We start from the raw sequence: 20,843 nt of genomic DNA, 5'->3' as shown, positions 1-20,843 counted from the left end.
CTTAGCTTGATGGCAACATAAAAATTGTTTGTTAAGATGAAAAATAACATAATTGCGATTAGAGCCTTTCGCTTATATAAGCATTACTATGGTAAATGCGTACAAAAATCAGGGATTCTCAATATTTCACACTTAATATGCAAATATGGAAGCTTTGTTTGCCTAACTTCACTTATTTACATGCTTAATTCATTTTTCTATGTTATTTTGTTTTTTTTATATTTTTTTTTGTTACAAATTCATTCGTATGGAAGATTACCATTCAATATTTGATTAACATCAACCAAATACCATCCAGAGGATTTTAAATCTATAGAATCTGGAGATTGTAAAGAAAAAAATGGGTTCTCAAGCTGATTCTCAAATACTAACTCTAAATTAATATTTTTAAAATTTGTTTTAATAAAACAATTTTCTGTAAGCGCATTATACGCCGATACATCATATGAAAGATTAACTAACACATGCATACGTGTCGTAACACCATTTTTAATTATATTTGATAAGAATTTCATTCGAGTAGTATTTTTTAACAGGGCAATATCTTTATTATCTACACATATATACTGATATAAAAATTTTTTAATGTTTTCTTTTTTTATTCTTTTTCCATCTTTTCGAGTTATGCCTAATATATTATATATATATAACAACTTTATATTATCGATTGATATATTGTCAAAATGTAAACTTAAATTATGTTCTTTTAAAATTTTAAATATTTTTAAAAAATAGTCTTCTAAATATATATTTGCCATTTTAGATAGTTGTTTTTCATCTAATTCTTTTATTGTACCTAAAAAGGTATTAACACATAATTTTACTCCATCAAAACATGAATGTTTTAAATTTCGTAAATCTTCACTTAATATATTGCAAAAATAAAAGCTTATATAATTTCCTAGTATGCTAGATGGTTTTTTGCTTTTATATAAAAAAAAATTGTTTAAAAAATCTTCTATTTCTTTTTTATTCGAGCTGCAATTTATCTCGTTTAGAACCTCGTAAATGTCTTGTTTTATTTCCTCATTGTTTTTATTGTCTCGATTATTATTATTTAGGCTGGTATCAATTGTGTCATTTTTATTATTTTTTTCTTGTGAAGAATTTGAATTAGCATTAGAATTTAAATTAAAGCTATTTTGAGTTATCATTCCCAGATTTGTAGAGCTATTACATATGGTGTTTACAATACTATTGTCACTAACTTCTTTGGCCTTTAAGGTATTGAATAAAGGAACTTCATTATATATACAATTTTTGTTAGTATTAGCAAATTGTGTAAATTCACTTTCAACATTTTGTGTATTATCATGTTTACTTAAAAAATTTATATGAGCTGATTTTTTATTTTGTGCATAATTCGCGTTAATATCAGAAAAACTTGTATGATGATAATTATTGTATATTGCAGTGTCCAAATTTAAGTTGATATTATTATTACTATTGAAGGAGGTAGTCTTAAAATTAGTATCGTCATCTCCGTTTAATTTTATTGATATTCGTTCTTTTTTGCTTGTATAATTATCACCATTTTCTATTTGTCTTTTTAATTTCCCATCTGTTTGATCTATTTGAATTATTAAGTTATTTTTTTTTATGTTATTATTACCTAATTTGTTATAATATACATTGCTTGCATTATTGTCTATATTTTTTATTTTTTTTGCAGGGTATTTTATTTGTAATTCATTTATTTGTTTTTTTTTATTTTTTGGGGCATATAATATTTTGCCATTTAGAACATATGCATCCTCATTATTATTATTATTTTTTATAATATTTTTATTCTTTTTAAAATTTTTTAGCTTTATATGTTCTATATTTTTAGTTTTTTTTTCTTTGTTTTCAGATATATTCGTAGTGATATATTTCTTATTAAAAAGAAATTCTATGCATTTTTTTGGCCTACCCCAAAGCATTTCCCCATTCACAAATATATTTCGAGCAATCATTCTGAGATTTTTGTCCATTTCTGAAATACAAAACAAACTAATCCATTTACCTAACAGTGAAGACCAAACAAAGGGATAGAAGACATCGAAATAGATCAAACAATAATAACTTGCAAATGTGATGTGATAAATGAATTCATAAAATTAACAATATATATAATACATATACAATGATGCAAAAAAAAACACGCTTGCAATTTTTTGTAAAGCCAAAATATATCCTTGAAAGATATATTTCGCAATTTTACAAAATGTTTATATTTGTTCTTGCATTTTTTCATTAAACATTATCTTATACATACACTCAAATATAATAAAATCACTATATAAGTATAGATATGTAAAAATAAATGCATACGCCCATATAAATTCTGATATATGGTGAAAATAATAAAGTTTCACTTTCTCATAATTTCTTATGAAAATTCAAATAAGAGTGTATGTTGTATAATTTTAAGAAACAATTACTTTAAAAATATTTTCAATTCTTATTTAATTTTGGAAAATGGAAAATTCTTAAATTTGGTATGCATTATTTTTATCCAACATAATTTTACGATTTTTTTTATCGTATTCACATTATATGTGAAATATTTTCAAATTTGTTTTAAAATTAAAAAGTGCAAATAATACCAGCAATGATAGTCAACGTGTTTAATTTTAATTCTCATTTTAAAGCTTTTCATTGGTATTTTTAAATCATCATTGTAATTATATATATATTTTTTTAACCTATAATATTAATTTTCTAATTTTACGTTTTTATAAATGTAAAGAATTTTTTTAATTATTATACATTTAATTGGTAATAATCAGGAAATTTCAAAATTACATTTATGTTGTATATGAGAATATATACAAAAAATATACCACTGTTGCTGCAAGTAATAGTTATATATTATGCCAGTAAGAAATAGTATATGTATAAATATTAAAAAATACATGAATTTTCATTCATTATTTTTTTTTATAGTTAATTGATTGAATGATTTAATTTGGGGGTTATTTTCCATCCCTCAGATATATAATATATATGCCCCCATACGTATATATATTTACATATATATAATGGTTTTGAGAAGAAGTAAAGATGTGTTTGCAAAATCTACGCAGTGTAGATGTTTTTGCAATAATAGGTGCTTGAATTATATACAAGGGATTAAACAATTAGAATATAAAAACCATCATAGTTTTAAGAATACAAACAATTTAAACATAAGAAATAATGGAGTAAATAATTTTGAAAACGCAGCAAAACAATATATTGCAACATATAATATTGGAACTCCTTTTTCAAATAAATTTGAACACTATAAAAATAATTTTTCATCAAATAATTTTGGCAATTCCAATGATGATAATAATAATGGAGAAGTGAAAGAAGAAAACCATCAAAAAATAAATGAACAAGAAGAAAATATAAATATGAGTAAAAATAATATATGCACAGAAAAAGCAAATGAAAGCAATAATATTGATAATGACGACAATCAAGGGCTGCAAAATAGTAATCAAATAAATAATGAACTTTTTAATGATAAAGATTATTCAAATAATGTTAATAACATAAATAATGAAAATAATAGCGAATGTATAAATGACAAAGATACAGATTATACTGATAATGCAGCAAATGCGCATTCTGAAAATGTTATGGAAAATGACGAAGATATACCAAACATTTTTGATGTTGATGAGAATTTAACTGAAGAGGAGAAAAAAGAAAAACTAAAATTAATAAAATTAATTACTGAAAAATTAGCGGGTCCCTTAAAAACAAATAATGAAAACAATTTAAAAACTGATGAAAATTCAAAAAATGATGATGACTTTATTTTTGCTGACAATCGACCAATAGCAATAGAAGTTGATGGCCCTTCACATTTTTATGCCAATAGTAATAGATATACCACCTACACAAAACTTAAACATAGAATTCTTACCAAATTAGGTACTAAAACTTGAAACATGAAAATAGTGCATACACGTGCATATATTTTTTCACATATATATAATTATATGCATATATATTATTTTTTTCATTTCGTAGGATATAACGTTATACACATAAGTTACTTTGACTGGAGAAAGTTGAGGAACAAAAGTGAAAGGGAAGAATTTATTTTAAAAAAGCTAAAAGAAAAAAATGATGAATTTTTAGACGAAAATGATAGAATATATTATAACGAAAGAATGAAGATGATTAAAGAAGATTATATGAAGCATATGAATGAGAATAAAGAAATGAATAATTAAAATTTTAAAAAATAGTTTGTTCTTTTCTAACTTATATATTTTTTTTTTTCGTCATTATAATATATGCATGCATTTTGCACATGCATGTCTATGCGCATGAATAAAAACTAGTTTGCTTTAATTAAAAACATATAAAATACTAAAGTATGATATTCTATTATACTTGTATATATCCACAAAAAGATGCTACATTTTTATATAAGCAATAAAATTGAATACTATTAATTTATGTTGTGAAAATAATGTATAGGTTAAGAAAAATACATAAGGTGAATCCTCAAATAGGATAAACAAATTTGAGAGAAAAATATTTAATAAAATTTCATAAAAATTCAACAATTTGTTCATGTAACTTCCAATTTAATATTAACCAGCTCTGCCAAATTTTCATTATTCATAAGTTATTTAAATAATGATGGTAAAAAGGATAAATAATAATTTCTTTGATTTCATTTATATGAAATATATTGTTATTCACAAAAGTTTTTTATTTTTTATATAATTATTTTATATTTTACATACTTATCATGATTTGATATACGTATGTAGCATGCATATATACATGCGAAAAAATCTATATTACTACATATTTACTGAAACATATTTTGTTTTATAAGGTATATAAAAATATTATTATAAAATAGATAATAATAAAACGACATATATACAAACATTTTATGCATGCGTATACAAATACGTATATTTTGTCTAAATTTTTAGTATAATCAAATAAAGATATCAGTAATATTAGTTCAAAAGAAAAGAAACAAATTTTATAAAAAATACAAAAATTAAAACTTTGATAGCATATTCTACAGTATTATTGAGGCATTAAATAAAAAAATATAATAAATAAAATAAATTAAAATTAATATTGACGAATGCTTAATTTCCTCTCTAAACATTAACAAAGAGGGAGAGGAAATGAAATTTCGAGTACGCCTGAGATGGATATACATTCTTGGGCATATACAATACATTTTCGTCTGTTATAAGAACAGATACATGTTAAAATTCGTCAAAATAACAAAAATAATCTTTAGTTGTAAATACTGACAACATATAAAGCCACAATATTTCAGAAAATAAGTAGGAGTGATATTTGATATGTACTTAATTTTTCAATTTTATGTTTTTACCATTTAGATATTTTTATTCGTCTTTTACTATTTTATTATTAATTTTAATACACTTCGCTAACATACATATGTAGGCAGTCAAAAAAAAATATAAAGCAAAATAATTCCCCTTTCCTGGTATCTCTTTTCTTATATTTTGAATAATTTTCTTATGGGTAAATAAAAGAATGTGTACAAAGATATTATAAACAAATCAACGCTTATTTTTCTTTTCTTTTTTTTTGTCCTCATCAGGTTTTTCCATACTTTTTTCATTAAAAATATTTTTTGTTAATGAGATAACGTCTTCTTCAGCAATATCTAGCAATCTGATACCTCTTAGCAATTGTTGTTTTTCTAGATTCTTGTAATAATCTGTTCCTTTCATTTTGTCTGTGTTATAAAATAAATTAATATTTTTTTCTAATAATTTCCATGTTTTTAAATTTACATTTAAATTGTGTAAAACTTTATGAGTAATTTCCTTATTTGCTTGTTCTATAGATTGGAGTTCTTGTATTAATGGCATGACAATAATTTCAAAAAAATAAACTTGGGTACTTGGTATACTTTTTACAAAATCATGGTGATGTATAAAATTTAGTTTAATGTAACTAAAATGGTACTTATTTATATTATTTATATTGTTAGAATAATTAATATAAATATTTTCATAGTTGAATATCATAGCATTATCGATAGACTTGTCATTTAGGATTCCGTTGAAATTATTTGGGTCTGTTGAATAAGAAAAAAAAAATAATGCATCATATAATATGTTATAATATATTATGGCACTTTCTACGAATATCTATTTCCAAAAAAGAGACTTACCAGTGTCTTTATTTTTCCTGTATATCTCCTCTACCTTCTTCTGTGAAAAAAATTCCTCACTTACAAGCATTGTCCACTTAGCATGGTCTCTCCATTTTAAACAAGTATGTCCTATATCAGCCAATTTGATATTAATTGTCCCTAAATTAATCGCATCTCGATCTGCAACGTCAAAATTTTCACTTCTTTTTCTTTTTTTAAATATATCTAGGTATTCGAAATGGAGTTTCATATCAGTTGATATAATTAATTCGATAATAAATTTTCTCATATTAGTATAATTATTTTTATCAACTAATTTTGTATCTTCATTATTAATTAAAAAATCAAAACCTATAAGTTGTAGAATCGAAAAAGTAATACTACAATGATAATTTTCTAAAATACTCATATCATTATATCTTATTGATAATATATGATTTGTTTCGGACAAATATGCATTTGTTTTTCCTGGATGACCTACATCATGAGCTATAGAAGCTATCAAATAGCAAATCATATATGTATTATTTAAATGCTTATCGAAATCTGTAATATGAGCTAAACATTTGGACAAATGACAGACCGTTGCCCCATGGTTAGCATTATGATATGGATTAGGAAAATACATGCTATTTATTAATAACAAAAATAATTTTAATTTGTGTTTTTTATTTTCATTATTTTCTATATATGGACTAATTAAATGATATCCTACTTCTAATATAACTAATGTTGATTTTCCATACTCAGAATCTATAAACGAATAATCCCAATTTCTTCCTATTTCATCTGAATTTATTTTTTTGATATTTTTTAATACTTCTGCTTCATAAGCTATTTGTAGAATATCTGACTCATTCAAGCGTTTTTTAATTTCATCAAATGTTTTCTCTGGGCCTGTATTTTCTTTATTTTTTTCTATTTTCAAAATATGATTATTGCTAATTGATATTTTCTTTAAAAAATAAGAAATTGAACAAAAATCTTTATAACAAGAATTTATAGTAAAATCCTTAAAAAACAAACTTTTGTCAGAAAATAACATTTTGGAGTTATATGCCTTATCATCTTCCTTATCTATGTCCACAGATATAGACTCATTTTCATTATTACACTGCGTTTTTGTATAATTGTTTGCTTTGTAATTATTTTGTAGAAACTCATTAACAATATATAATAATATTCTGTTCCTTTTTTCTGCTAGATATCTTAAAAAAATGAACATCATTAACACTACGCTTAAAATATACATACTAATAAGTTCTGATGAATTTTCTTCCTTTTTAAAATTTGTTAGCAGAATTAGTATGGCAGTACCACTTGCGTACAATATCATAAATATGACACTTATTATGTACCTGAAAAAGATATACAAAAAATGTACAGTTAGAAAAAATGTGAGCACATGTTGATTTTCTTTAAAATAAACATTATCTAATATATAATGCATTTATTTTATGTCGGTTCTTTATTTATATACTTTAGAGTTGGAAGACATATTATACAAACTGAATCTATGAAAAAATGAATGTATAAGCTTAATTTGTTATTATAAGTAACGATTTGTATTGATTCCCCTTTAAATTCTTCATTTTTTTTCGTAAAAAAATATAGAGACAAAAATTGAAATATTTGGTTCTGTTAAATGATGTGAGAAAATTAATCAAAATTGAACGCATATATACAAGTGAATAGTGATATGGATAGCATATACATAAATCAGATATTTTTTTAATTCCTAATTTCCATTAATATGGGTAGCTTACTATAATGATGTATCCGATAAAGAGACTTTTGGAATAAATATTTCGTGGCGAAAAAAAGTGAAACTTTATAATAACAATAATATGCATTATGCAATTCAAAACAGAAAAAATGAAAACAAATATTTCCATCAATGTTGCATCCTTTTTACTTAGATCTACAATTGGGATGAAAAATATATAATTCGATATGTATATAATAAACATAAATGCGTATATTTTAAATACATTTTACACATATATCAGTTATGTTATTTATCTTTGGTCTTACTAAAAGAAAAACTAACGAATTCTATCAAAATAACTAAAAGAGATACTACCAAGTGGATATATATATATTCTTTCACATTATAATCCCTTAAAATATTGTATTTTATTTCGTTTTTTTTGGCCGTAAATTGAGGAAATATACAAAATCTGCAGGAAAAAGAAAACCACAATATATGGCCAGTTCATGCTATATTATACAATTACTACGATTCAATAACGTTTAATTATTATTTTTGTATATAATGGATAATTAAGGAAAATATTGGTCGATAATTCCACATTAGTATGTACACACATATATATGTAGATATATAGATTTCTTCTCATATGTTTTATCACAAAATAAACAAAAACCTACTTCCTTTTTATTAATCCCGTCGTTATTTTTTTCATATGTTTCTCATTTTCTTCATCCATTTTTTCGTATTTCTATTCATTCAAATATGTATTCTTAAAATGCCCTATACACTTGTAGAAATTTATTCTCTTATTTTTTTTTCAAAATATTTATAGTATAATGATTAATGCATGTGTATAGTACACAAAAATATATATCTATATATGTATTTTTTTGTTTTTTAATTTAAACATTTCATATTCTATTTAAAACTTGTAAAAAAACGAAAAGGAAAAAGACAAGCTTTATTATTATCCATATTTTTTATTCTTATCATAAGTGTTTTTCTTTATTATATATTTTTTTTTTCATTTTTTCTCTTGTATATTGAGGTTTTGATAATTTCTTTTTTCTATTTTGAAAATATCAAACAATTTTTGGAAGTATAATAAATTTAAATTTATAATTCTTTTAAAAAACGTTTAGCATATACATACATTGGAATTTTCCCATGCCTCAAAGAATTATATTATATATATGAATATATGGACAATATGCCTATATTCATTAAAGGAAAGGGAATGTGCTTATTCACATAAATTCAATAATTTAAAAAAATTATAGTCTCTAGTTATAAATTTTTTATATTTACAAATGTGGTTTTGCATAAAAAGTTTTTTTCTCAATATAAAAAAAAATATTATAAAAAGACAAAACATATTTGAGATATAATAATATTTTTTTTCTTTTTTCTTTTTTTATTCTACATAAAACGCTGCAGAGGGAAAAAAAATAATTTTATTTTGACAATTTTAGCAATATGCTAAATTCCAATTTTGGAATTATAGTAAATGCTGTAGTTACGTATGCGTATATATATTATATAGATATATGTACACACACACGCAATCATGAGGAAGTATCCCATTTTTACTTATTTGCGGGCATATAAACTTGTCTATAGAAAATAAAATTAAAAATATTTTATAATAGTTTAAATAAATAATAAATTCGTAGAAGTTTAGTTATATATTTTTTGTATTATTTCGTTGACTAATTTTTATATAAGTGTAAAAATTTTACGGTTATCATTTTTTTATTTAATTTAAACAACTTATTTTTATATGTATTTGTTCTTATATGTAGATATAGGAACACTTGTGTAGCATTTCTAAGAAATTGTGCCAAGAACAAATATTTCATATTAGTTTGGTTTTATGATTTTTTTATTTCGTGTTATTTATGCATTGATAATGAGATAAAGTAAAATACGTAAATTTTATTTGCGCTATTTTGGAGCATAATTTTATGAAAAAATTTCCTATCGTTTTTTCAGAATAATTTGTTGGTTAATTGGTTGAAGGAATAATCAGTTATTTATTCCATTTTTATATTTTTTTTTCTAAGCAAATTTGTTCATTATAATTTTTATAAAATGTGACAAAATCCATATAACAAGTTTGGTAATACCCTTATGCTTATAATATATGTGTACGTATTTATATTATACCTATTATATTTACCTTTTTAATATATATATATATTTATTTATTTAATAAACCAAATAATAGTATATATTATTGTTTCGGTATAAATTTGTTTTATTTTATTTTATTTTGGTGATATACAGTAACTTCAAAGTTTATGTACAGATAACACAGTATCATTTAATAATATATATGCATTTTTATATATTTCATAAAATGATCTTTGACATAGCATGCAAAAAAAATAATTTAATTCCTCATTTTTATATTAAGAATGTAAAATCAAATTTACACAAAACATTAATTTTTATAATACTTAAAAACATGTTTGACATGGTAAATATGATATGAAAGAATAAGTATCAGATTGTGTTTCATATATTTGTATTATTGTTATCCCACAAACTTGAGAATTACTAATAACAGAAAAATACAACTACATAATTACGAAAATAATTATTTGCAATGCTTTATTTATATTACAATATTTTATAAATAGACGGCGAAAACACTTAAGCACAACCCAATAGCCCCATTAATTATATTTTATACTTCTTTTCACACAATGAATATAATTAGAAAAGTTTTTTATCCAAATATTGTCCCAAAAATAAAAAATCATATTGCAGGATGCAGCATTAACAATAATATAAAAAAGGCATTCGGTAAGAAATACATGCGTAGGTATACATATAAATTATAGGCATATTAAAAATATATTCATATGTATATATATACATAACATTAAAATGTAGTGTCAGATACCGGCCTCTTAACTATTCATTTTTGGGCCCCAACCTTTAAGTGGTCAATATCTCTAGCAAACATTGCTGATATAAATAGGGATCCTAAACTTCTATCTCTCCCACAACAATTTGGTAATTTAAAAAAAATTTTATCGTTATTACTTGTTTTATATTATCAATTTATATGTGAATATTATTATTTATACAATAAATTGTTAATTTCTTTGCCTAAAATGCTCAGCCATAGGATTAACTGGATTATTATTTAGCAGATTTGCATATGTCATTAAACCAAGGAATATAAATTTAATTACAAGTAAGGCAATTTATAAATAATATGAAAATATTTGTCTTTAATTTTATAACCAATACCATTTAAGCTCCATATATGCGCACACATATTTATTATATATTATGATGGCGTGCTAATACTCAAAATTATACCCGTTTATATATTTTCCATGTTTTTAATAGTTAACATATTTATGAGCATAACAGCTATGTATCAAATTACGCGTATTGCCGTATATAAATATAATAACATAAACAACGAGAAGGAAATTAAAGAGTAAAAAGGACAATAAATTATAAAAGAAGGAATAAATAAATGTTTTTTTTAATTTTATGTGTGCTTATTTTCAAAACAAAATAATTAATCTATGATTTAAAAACAAATTTTACTCTAAAATAATGAGTTGTTATATAGCACAAAAAAAGCTTTAATAAATAAAAATGAGAAAAAAATTATAAAAAATTATTGGAAAAAAAAATTGTATTGTTTAAAATTTGTCATTGAAGAACATTTATAATTATACTAAAAATAAAAAAAATAAATAAGCATCAATTTAATAGTATGTAATATTATTCAGATAACATATATGTGTATATTGGACCTCTATATATTCCATAATAAAGCGACACATATAATGCCCATATTGCAATGGCATCCCTCTTTATATAACAATATTATAATATTAGCTAAGCAAATAAATGCATTTTATATATCAAGCGTAAAGTACTAAATAAATATGAACCATACATATAGGTCATTATATGATATTTTATTGTAACTGCTTATTGCTTCACAGCTTCATTATTTATAACATTTTTCATTTTTTTAACCTTTTCCTTTATTTCTTTCAAATATTTTCGGATTAATTTTTTTTTCTTAATAAATTTATTTATATAATTTAGTCTCAATTGTTTTTCCTTTTTTGAATTTGGGAAAACAAAATTTGAAATTTTATCTTCCATTTTAATGCGTCTTCTTATTTTTTTTTTCCATTTTTGCTTATATTTTTCTGTAATTTTCTCTCTATCTGATATTATGTTTGACCTAATTTGATTTTCTATTTCACTATTCAAATCAATTTCGAAGTTAAACTTTTTAACATATCTCTTTTTAGCCGCTACCATTTCGATTAACTTATGTAGAAGAGTGCGGATTTATAACACAAAAACTTAATGTATAATCATAACTACATATATATGTAACAATGCTTTATTTATGCATGAGGGAAAGTTAATCTAATTATACATATTTGCTATTTTTTCTCTGGGCAAATGATAACTAAAATTATTATGCTATTCCATTATCCAAGGTTTTATATATTGAAAGATTGTGAAAAAAAATAAATGAAAAATACAAAATATAATAATATAATATACTATATTATCTTATTCATTTTGAAATTATGAAAATATAAAAATATATAACATAAAAAAATCATTTAAACCAACTATTTGGATACAGTTATGGCATTTTATTATGTTCATTTATGCGTCAATGCTACAGTATATAATATATTTAATTTATTATATAAAGCAATTTTTCGTTAAAACTTTTATAAGAAAAACAAATTTTGATTATTAAAAAAAATTAAAGAAGTTATATAGAGATTAATGATAAGAAATAAATGTATATAAAATTGTATATTCCGAAAAAATTGTATGCATATACAATTTAATTAATATATAATTAAAAAAAAATTGTGGGTGAGGGTAAAAAAAAATATGTATATATAAAAAACAAACTGATGAAAAAATAATAAAAACCTTTACCTAAAAAATAAAATATTATATGTAATGATAACAAAACATATAATATTTCATTAACGAAATTCCAAATGCTTTGTTTTAGCATTTTTTTAAGATAAACCTAAGCATTATATATTATATATATATGCATATAACAATGTTGCTCATTTATTGACAGTTTTAGGGATTTATAATAATCAATTTGTGTGACCTTCAAATCAAAAATTTGTAGACAACAAATTTTTTATATAAAAATTATTAATTAAAAAAAATAAAACACAACGAATGAAAAATATTTTTGGAAAAAAGTATTTTTTTATAAATAAAAATGGATTATAAGGAAAAGCAAAATAACAATGAAAATCGTTAGTTTATCCATAATACGTGATTAATATGCATATATATATTTGCTTGTTTATATAACACACAATATAACTAATTGCGTAGCAATATGTACTTCATATATCCATCCATACACAAAAAATAGGATAGTTTAATATGTTTTCAATTTTTTTTTTTTTTAGCACAAAGTGAATTTGATTTGGGAAGGTTACTAAATAAATTTGACATGAGTAATTATAATGAAGATTTTGTAATTACAAATAACATTTTAAAGTATCATATAAAAAGCATAAATATGTATAACTACGAAGCCAATAAAATATATGATAAATCAGAGCTCGATTTATACAAAGATAAATTAATTAATAAAGGCAATATACACTACTATCCTTATGAATTATATTTTAATACATATAGAAATATATATAGAGAAGAAAAAATGCTTTTAAATTTACCAAATAACATGAAAAAAACGAAAGAAAAAGAAAATGAAGAAAAAGATGACAATGAAGAAAAAGAAAAGGAAAAAGAGGACAACGTATCAAGTAAGGCAAAAAAAAATCGTTTACATTCTAATTGTATACATATTTTGTATATTTCTTGGTAAAAGTGACATATAATTGAATTTAGAGTCTATATGGTTTACATTTACTTCGTCTAAATATATGTTATTTAAATGTGTAAGTATATTATTTCTTCGTACTTGCTCTCCTAACCAGACATGTTCGAAGAAGAACAAGGACTAGAAGATGACTATAATTATGACTATAACAAAAGTGAGGATGATTTAGAAAATGAAGATCATGATGAAAATGTTATATAATGAGAAATTCCTAACAATTTTGCAATTTTTTCTACAGTTATATGTATTTCATAATTATCATCGTTTTCTTTTGAGGAATCAGAAAATTGTGTGTTTATTAAAAGAGAAATAGAATTTTCTAAATCGTCGTAACTACTAAATAAATAATTTTGATATTCATTAGGAGCGATAAAATTAATATTCGAATACAAATATTCACTTGTGAATTCACGGATCTTAGGGTACCTGTGATAGGAGCATGGAGGGAAAAACAATAAAATGTGAATATATAAATGCATGTATATGGAAAATTACCTCCAAACGATGTATCACACTTCATATTAGCGTGGAAAAACGAAACAAGGACATTTTGTTTGCTATTCTGTATGCATTATATGAAGGCACACTTTCTAGTTGTTCTCTCTTTTTTAGCACAATTATTTTCGTATGTATTTTTATCTTCCCATGTTATCGGGACTCACCTATGTATGAGCAAATCCAAAATGAGGACAGCAGCAAATTTTTTTATGTTCAAATGCAAAGGAGAACACATATAAATGTTTATGATAAACTCGGATATGGTTTTCACAAGGGAAAATATAGTATACTTTTTTAAAAAGCGTGTAAAAAAATTTAAAAAACAAAAAGCCGCAAAATCATTTATTAGGGAAAACTTAATAAATGAGTTAACACTTTTTAAAAATGATTCTAATTGTATTGTGCTGAAGTTGTTTAAGTAATACAAAATTTTAATTAAACATATATTTATATATGGCAATAATTCTATATTTATATTTAATTCTTTTTTAATTCGCTTATTTTTTATTTTTTGTTTTGATTTAATCGGTTTGTCTTCATTTAAATTATTTTTATATATTTTTTTGCTATTATGTAAGAATACAGTATTTGTATCAAGGAATATATTATAATTATGAAATAAATTTTTTGAAAAATTAAACTTTTCATATTTTTTTTCTAACAAAATGATTTCTTCTAAATCAATAACATGCATATTGTATTCGTATAAAGAGAATTCATTATTTTCTGTATACATTGGTAAATCATAGTCCGTTGTGGTAGTATCTGTATTATCTACAGATATTATTTTACTTTGATTTTCTTGAACGCAATTGCTATTTATTAGTCCATTCTTTAAATTGTTTTTCTCACTATTACTGTTTAATCCCTTCAGTTTGTTTCCATCATACTCAAGTAAAATGTTGCCAACAATTTCGTAGTCATAATTTTTATAGTACTTCACATAATAACGTATGTACAAAAATAAAAGATTATCTCTCACATATCCAAACGTATATATATCTTTATATTTCATGATAAATTCTAAAAATAAAAAATCTATTGTTTCTTTTTTACCCTTTTTAAGTAAATTTGTATATTCATAATTGCTATATTCAGTACTCGAAGAATAATAACATAAAGAATTAAAAAATCCGTTTATAATATAATAATTATACTTATTTAAAAATAAAAGATAAAATATATGAGTATATAAATAAGTTTCATTATATTCTAAGTATTTTATTACACTAATATTTTTCTTTGTTTTATCGAGTAAAAAGTGAGTATTCTTTATCAACATTTCGTCTTCTACACACATTTTTTCTTCATTTTCGCTTAGATTAATTTCGTCAATAAAATGTTCATTAATACATATATCTTCGATCATAAAATCGATCTGACCTGCTTGTTGCATATTTTCAATTTTTTCTCTATCATTTTTATTTTCAATTATTTCCTTTTCATTTTTTTTACTAGTGAAGCTACTATGAATTTTTATTACTCCTTTCCTAGTTGAGTTAAATTTGTTCTTATGAAAAATTGAGAAGCTTGTGTATTTTAAAGCATAATTATACAGATAAATAAAATTGTTAATTTTATTAAAAATTGTTTTAATTAATTCGTATTTATAATTTTTATTAAAATATATTGATGTTATTTCTTCATCGTAAGTACAATTGCAATTTCTGTATTTTCCTGACTTTTGGTGACAACTTGTTTCATTTCCGTTCTCCCTTTCACTACCATTCCCAGTACAATTGCCAGAATCCTTCGAAGAGATACTCTTGATATGATTAAATGGTGGTCTTATCTTATCTGTCCTACTTTTCAAGTAAATAGGCTCATGATAATCGCAAACATGCATAATAATATTTTCAAATACACTAGAAATGTCAGTATAGTAACTACTCAAATATTTGTGTATATTAATTTTACTTTTTCTAATATTGTCATCAATTTTTTTTTTCATATATAATTCATATGAGAAATCATGGCAATATTTATTAAAAATATTAATAAAAGGAAAATTTTCTTTTTCTCCTTTTTCATTAAAGTTGGAATAATTAAATAAATAGTTCAGCAAAAATAAGCATTTTTTATGTGTCCTCACATTTTTTTCACACAATAGTTTCAATAATAATTGAATAAATATGTTTATATATTCTTTTTTTATTTCAAATAAAATATACATATCTATATTTTTTTTTTTTTTATCATTCGGCAATTTTCTAGGTTCAGATTCTTCATCATATTCAAAACTATCATCCGAATTAAGTGTTTCATAAAAATAGGTCTTATTATTCTGGGTGTAATTTATTTTCCCATTCACTTTACCATTCCTATTTGGCTCTTTAACAAAAATGTCATTTTCAGAACTTTCTAATTCCATATCATCAGTTTCGTTATCCTTAGCATTTATATTTACCTCATCTGGTGTTTTTCTAAAAAAGAACAATGGATAAGATGTTAATAAAAAGGTAGCAAGTTCTAAGGCAACTTCTCGCACATACACATGAGAATCTCCTGTATCGTGCTCATATAAATATTCTTGTAAATACAAAATTAGTATTTTAGCAATTTTATCCATATCTAGATTAAATTGGAAAATGTTTTTTCCATTCTGTTTACCCTTTTCAATAACTTGTTCCCAATTCATTTTTTTTTTTAAAATGTTAATATTTTTTTTCATATAAAAACTAGTGTTTCGTTTTTCTTTTGTTTGCTTAATTTTTGTATTTAATAATCCTGCATTATTTTCACAATTTGTTTTATCGATTATGTAGGATGAATCATTACTATTTTCACTTTTATCAGCGTTATTTTGGTCTTGGTCAAATTTGCTTATTTTTATTGGATTTGAATTAATTTGTTTTTTTTTATTCAGTTTATTCTTTTTTGGTATTTTAGACTCAACAATGCCATCAAAACTAATAGTAAAATCAGTGTATAAACTCAAAAAATCAGTAATGTATGTTTTTCGGATTTTATCTACTATATTAAATAAAGCGAACAAACAAAAAATTTTCATATTAAAGTCTATGGGGTATAAATCGAATTCAATATATTTAAATTTATTTTTTCTATTAATACTTTGTGTATCAATCAAATCTTCTTTTTCATTTTTGTTTTCAATATCATATTTATGATTTGCTTTGGATTCTAATAGTGGTATGCATTTTTGCTTGACCTTGTAGTATGTTGTACATTTTTTTAGGATGTTATAAAGAAAATAAAAAAGGTCTGAACAAACGTGAGAAATAATACTTTCGTTAATAAAACATAAAAGAATTAGATAACCTTTTAGATAAATAAAGTTATTTCTCTCTTTGACAAAATTGTCTAATACTTGATAAACATATTTAATAGAATTTTCTGGACTTGAAATATATACAGGGATATAATAAAATAGTTTTGAAGCATTAAATTGTATGATTTCATTATAATGGAATAAATTATTATGCATAATATCCATAAAAAATGTATAGGTATTTTTTTTAACGGAAAAATAATTACATTGGCATATAGTTTGTGCTAATAAACATAACGAGTGTCTTAATATTTCTCCCTTTTTATATTTATATACTCTTTTTTTTTCACTATGTATTAATATTTGTTTAATTTCATTTTGCATATTTTCATCAATGTTCATTTTTAATTTTAATAAAATTTTGGATATACATATAATTGCGCCATGCTTTATATATACATTTTCTTCATAACTTTTATTTACTAAAAATGGAAGAACAACTTTAATAAAATAATAATTATCTAAATCTGCAAAATTTGCTAAAGACTCGGAAGATAATATACGTATGTTTACATTTTCATGAAATATTTTATCAGTATATAAATGATAAATTATTGGATACCTATACATAAAAAAATTCCCAATTACTTTTGATTTTATAATTACTGATTGCTTAAAATTTATTAATTCATTAAAATTACAAGTAGATAGCATTTTTATATTTTTTTTAAAAATCTTATTTTTTATTTTATCCATATTTTGTCTTGTTTTTTCATAATTTGCTTTTTCTTCATTTTCATCATTGCTTTGTTCTATTTTGTATTCACACAAGTCATTTGGAAAATTTTTTAAGTGCTCATAATAATTACTAATTTTAGAATGGTTAAAAAACAAATTACAAAAAGAAATTATATCAAGATAAAATATATTTTGACAATTATCTTTTTGAGTATTTACACATTCTTTATTGCCAGTATCAGATACATGAATATCCTCTACAGTGGATCCTCTATAAATGTTATTATTGTTTGAGTCGTTGAAAGCAGAAGAATGATTGGGCCGTATATTTTGTTTCAAATTATCAGTGCTTGTTCCTTTTATATCGGTACTGAAATTGTAAAAAAAGTTAAATTTTCCTATAAATATCTGCAATAAAGATATCGCTGATTTTCTAATATTAATATTATCTTCCAATAAAGACATAATAATTAATTTACTAAATATTAAATGGAAAAAGAAAAATATGATAATATTATCTTTTTTTTCGTAGTAATACATTTTTATATACTTATTATATTTAAATAAGCTATATAATAATACAAACACACTAGGATATATTTTATCATTATTCATATATAAACTTCGTATTATTATATTCATTAAATAATTTAATGTGCTTATAGAAAGCGAATTTTTGTGAAAAATGGAATGAAAAAATGTGTAATTGATTGTACTCAAAATATTATTATCCTTATATTTTTTTAATTCATTAAACTTATTAATTATTGTATTTACATTTTCTTCATTTAAATATATTAATATGTTACCAAAGCTTTTCGATAAACACCATCGAATATTATTACTATTATCGTTAAAATAAAAAAATAAAATATTTATAATTACCATTATATCTTTTTCACACGTGTATTGTTTGGACTCTTTCACATTATCTAGTTCATTATTGTTGTATTCACTGCAATTATTTTCTTTGCTTTTTTGATATAAAATAAATACTTCATTTATGTCAAGAAATAGGGGAAATTTATTAAAGAGATCATGTTCTTTTTCTAAGCAATTTTCTTTTGCTTTATTAATTTTTATGTGATTATCATTTTCTATTGTATTTTTATTAGTTTCTATTTGTACCAATTCACCCATCTTACTATAATCAGTTTTGAACTCATTTATCATATTACAACTAACAGGGGAATCGGTAATATTTTCGTTTTTTTTTTTTTTTTCTAAAAATAATAAGGCATAATAACGAAGACAAAGTATTTTTAAAGATTTTGAGATTTGCGTAAAATCCCAAATTTTGTGATTGTGAATAAAAAAAAAAGTATAAAAGTTAGCATAATTTCTTAACACTTTTTTATCTAGCTTTTTCAATATTTTTTTATGTGTTAATAAAACTCCATAGACAAGTATATTCGTATATTTCGTGAGACAAAATTTGGGTAAATTAGGGTTATTGATGAAATATAAATCATCATTTATTTCTTTTGATTTATATTGTGTTTGTGTTAATATTAATTTGTTCAAAATTTCTTTCGAAAATATTACAAAATTATTGAAGCAAGTTTGACTTTTGCATACATCTTCTCTACTTAAAAATTGAGAATATAGAACCGAACAAGCATCTTTTGTTTTATCATTTTTTTGTATATAATAATAATATATTTCTTGGACATTCATTAACATGTTTTTATTTATGCTGAGAACATCAAATGGTATATATAAGCAAAATGATAGCCATATTATTAATACATATAAAATAACCCAAGAATTATTTTCATCAGTTTTTTTAAAATTTAAATTACTTATATAATTATGAACATCGTTTTCTTTTTTCAAGGTAATAAGCATATTAACGATAGCGTTCAAAAAAAAGGAATCACATGGGAACAATGTTTTTACTTTTTTCTCTCCTCTAATTGATATTAACGTATTATAATATTTATAAATTTCTTCAACTATTGTGTACAATTTTAGCATGTTATATTCACATTGTATTTGTTCATCATCTTTCATTTCATGAAATAGACCCCTATCATTGTCAACAACTTTATTAAACTTCTCTTTTTTTATTTCTTCATTTTCATTTGTAATAAAGTCTATTTTTTGTAAGTTTTTTTTTTCATTCTCTAACTTTGTTCTAAAATATGTTAAGAGACTTCCTAGTTTGTTAAAAGATTTTTTTAAAAACTCAAAAAATGCATGTACTAATAAAACTAGATGAGGGTCTAGTACTGTCTTCGCCTCTCTGTAACTATTTAAGCAGTTGTTTAAATAATTTAAATTTTCCAAAATAACAGAATAACCTTTTATTATCTCATCATCATCTTCATTTAAATAAGCTTTTATTATGTCGATTTTTTCTTCTACAATTTTATGTTCGCGAAAAAATGATTCTGTGTTTTCCATTTAATACAGTTTGAGTTGGAATTAGTGATCAGTTTAGAAATTAGTATGATATTGTATTGCGCATATATGTGATTCCGAATCGGATCAATTGGATGTAATCCTCTTTCAGAATAACACAAACTTATTACTAACTAAAAAATAACGTTATAAAAATGCTAAATCAATAAAATATAATAACATGACCATTTCAAAACATTATATATATACACTAACTTTTTTGTTA

The 20,843-nt window shown here is 22.6% G+C and overlaps 7 protein-coding genes across 7 annotated transcripts; 3 read left to right on the top strand and 4 right to left on the bottom strand.

Moving 5' to 3' along the window:
- Positions 1-239: 239 nt before the first annotated feature.
- On the bottom strand, positions 240-1,973 carry PBANKA_1333900 (conserved Plasmodium protein, unknown function; the record flags this gene model as incomplete). The annotated part of the gene is made up of 1 exon (XM_034566948.1): positions 240-1,973. One exon carries the CDS (start codon positions 1,971-1,973, stop codon positions 240-242), a length of 1,734 nt encoding a protein of 577 aa, XP_034423495.1.
- Positions 1,974-3,023: 1,050 nt separating this feature from the next.
- On the top strand, positions 3,024-4,211 carry PBANKA_1333800 (RAP protein, putative; the record flags this gene model as incomplete). The annotated part of the gene is made up of 2 exons (XM_034566947.1): positions 3,024-3,906; positions 4,006-4,211. The coding sequence occupies 2 exons, from the start codon at positions 3,024-3,026 to the stop codon at positions 4,209-4,211; spliced, it is 1,089 nt and encodes a 362-aa protein (XP_034423494.1).
- A 1,332-nt stretch (positions 4,212-5,543) lies between these two features.
- PBANKA_1333700 (cGMP-specific 3',5'-cyclic phosphodiesterase delta) lies at positions 5,544-8,595 on the bottom strand (the record flags this gene model as incomplete). Its single annotated transcript, XM_034566946.1, has 6 exons — positions 5,544-6,067; positions 6,164-7,503; positions 7,626-7,783; positions 7,912-8,066; positions 8,180-8,325; positions 8,537-8,595. The coding sequence occupies 6 exons, from the start codon at positions 8,593-8,595 to the stop codon at positions 5,544-5,546; spliced, it is 2,382 nt and encodes a 793-aa protein (XP_034423493.1).
- A 1,972-nt stretch (positions 8,596-10,567) lies between these two features.
- On the top strand, positions 10,568-11,320 carry PBANKA_1333600 (mitochondrial pyruvate carrier protein 2, putative; the record flags this gene model as incomplete). The annotated part of the gene is made up of 4 exons (XM_034566945.1): positions 10,568-10,667; positions 10,758-10,880; positions 10,990-11,064; positions 11,223-11,320. The coding sequence occupies 4 exons, from the start codon at positions 10,568-10,570 to the stop codon at positions 11,318-11,320; spliced, it is 396 nt and encodes a 131-aa protein (XP_034423492.1).
- Positions 11,321-11,822: 502 nt separating this feature from the next.
- On the bottom strand, positions 11,823-12,164 carry PBANKA_1333500 (conserved Plasmodium protein, unknown function; the record flags this gene model as incomplete). The annotated part of the gene is made up of 1 exon (XM_034566944.1): positions 11,823-12,164. The coding sequence occupies one exon, from the start codon at positions 12,162-12,164 to the stop codon at positions 11,823-11,825; it is 342 nt and encodes a 113-aa protein (XP_034423491.1).
- Positions 12,165-13,113: 949 nt separating this feature from the next.
- Positions 13,114-13,950, top strand: PBANKA_1333400 (conserved Plasmodium protein, unknown function; the record flags this gene model as incomplete). The annotated part of the gene is made up of 3 exons (XM_034566943.1): positions 13,114-13,150; positions 13,310-13,672; positions 13,847-13,950. The coding sequence occupies 3 exons, from the start codon at positions 13,114-13,116 to the stop codon at positions 13,948-13,950; spliced, it is 504 nt and encodes a 167-aa protein (XP_034423490.1).
- On the bottom strand, positions 13,929-20,620 carry PBANKA_1333300 (conserved Plasmodium protein, unknown function; the record flags this gene model as incomplete). The annotated part of the gene is made up of 2 exons (XM_034566942.1): positions 13,929-14,175; positions 14,412-20,620. The coding sequence occupies 2 exons, from the start codon at positions 20,618-20,620 to the stop codon at positions 13,929-13,931; spliced, it is 6,456 nt and encodes a 2,151-aa protein (XP_034423489.1).
- Between the last annotated feature and the right edge of the window lie 223 nt (positions 20,621-20,843).

This window comes from Plasmodium berghei (assembly GCF_900002375.2).
Source record: "Plasmodium berghei ANKA genome assembly, chromosome: 13".
Classification (NCBI taxonomy): domain Eukaryota; phylum Apicomplexa; class Aconoidasida; order Haemosporida; family Plasmodiidae; genus Plasmodium; species Plasmodium berghei.
The sequence above is the reverse complement of the archived record's forward strand: the minus strand, read 5'-3'. Positions and strand labels throughout refer to the sequence as shown.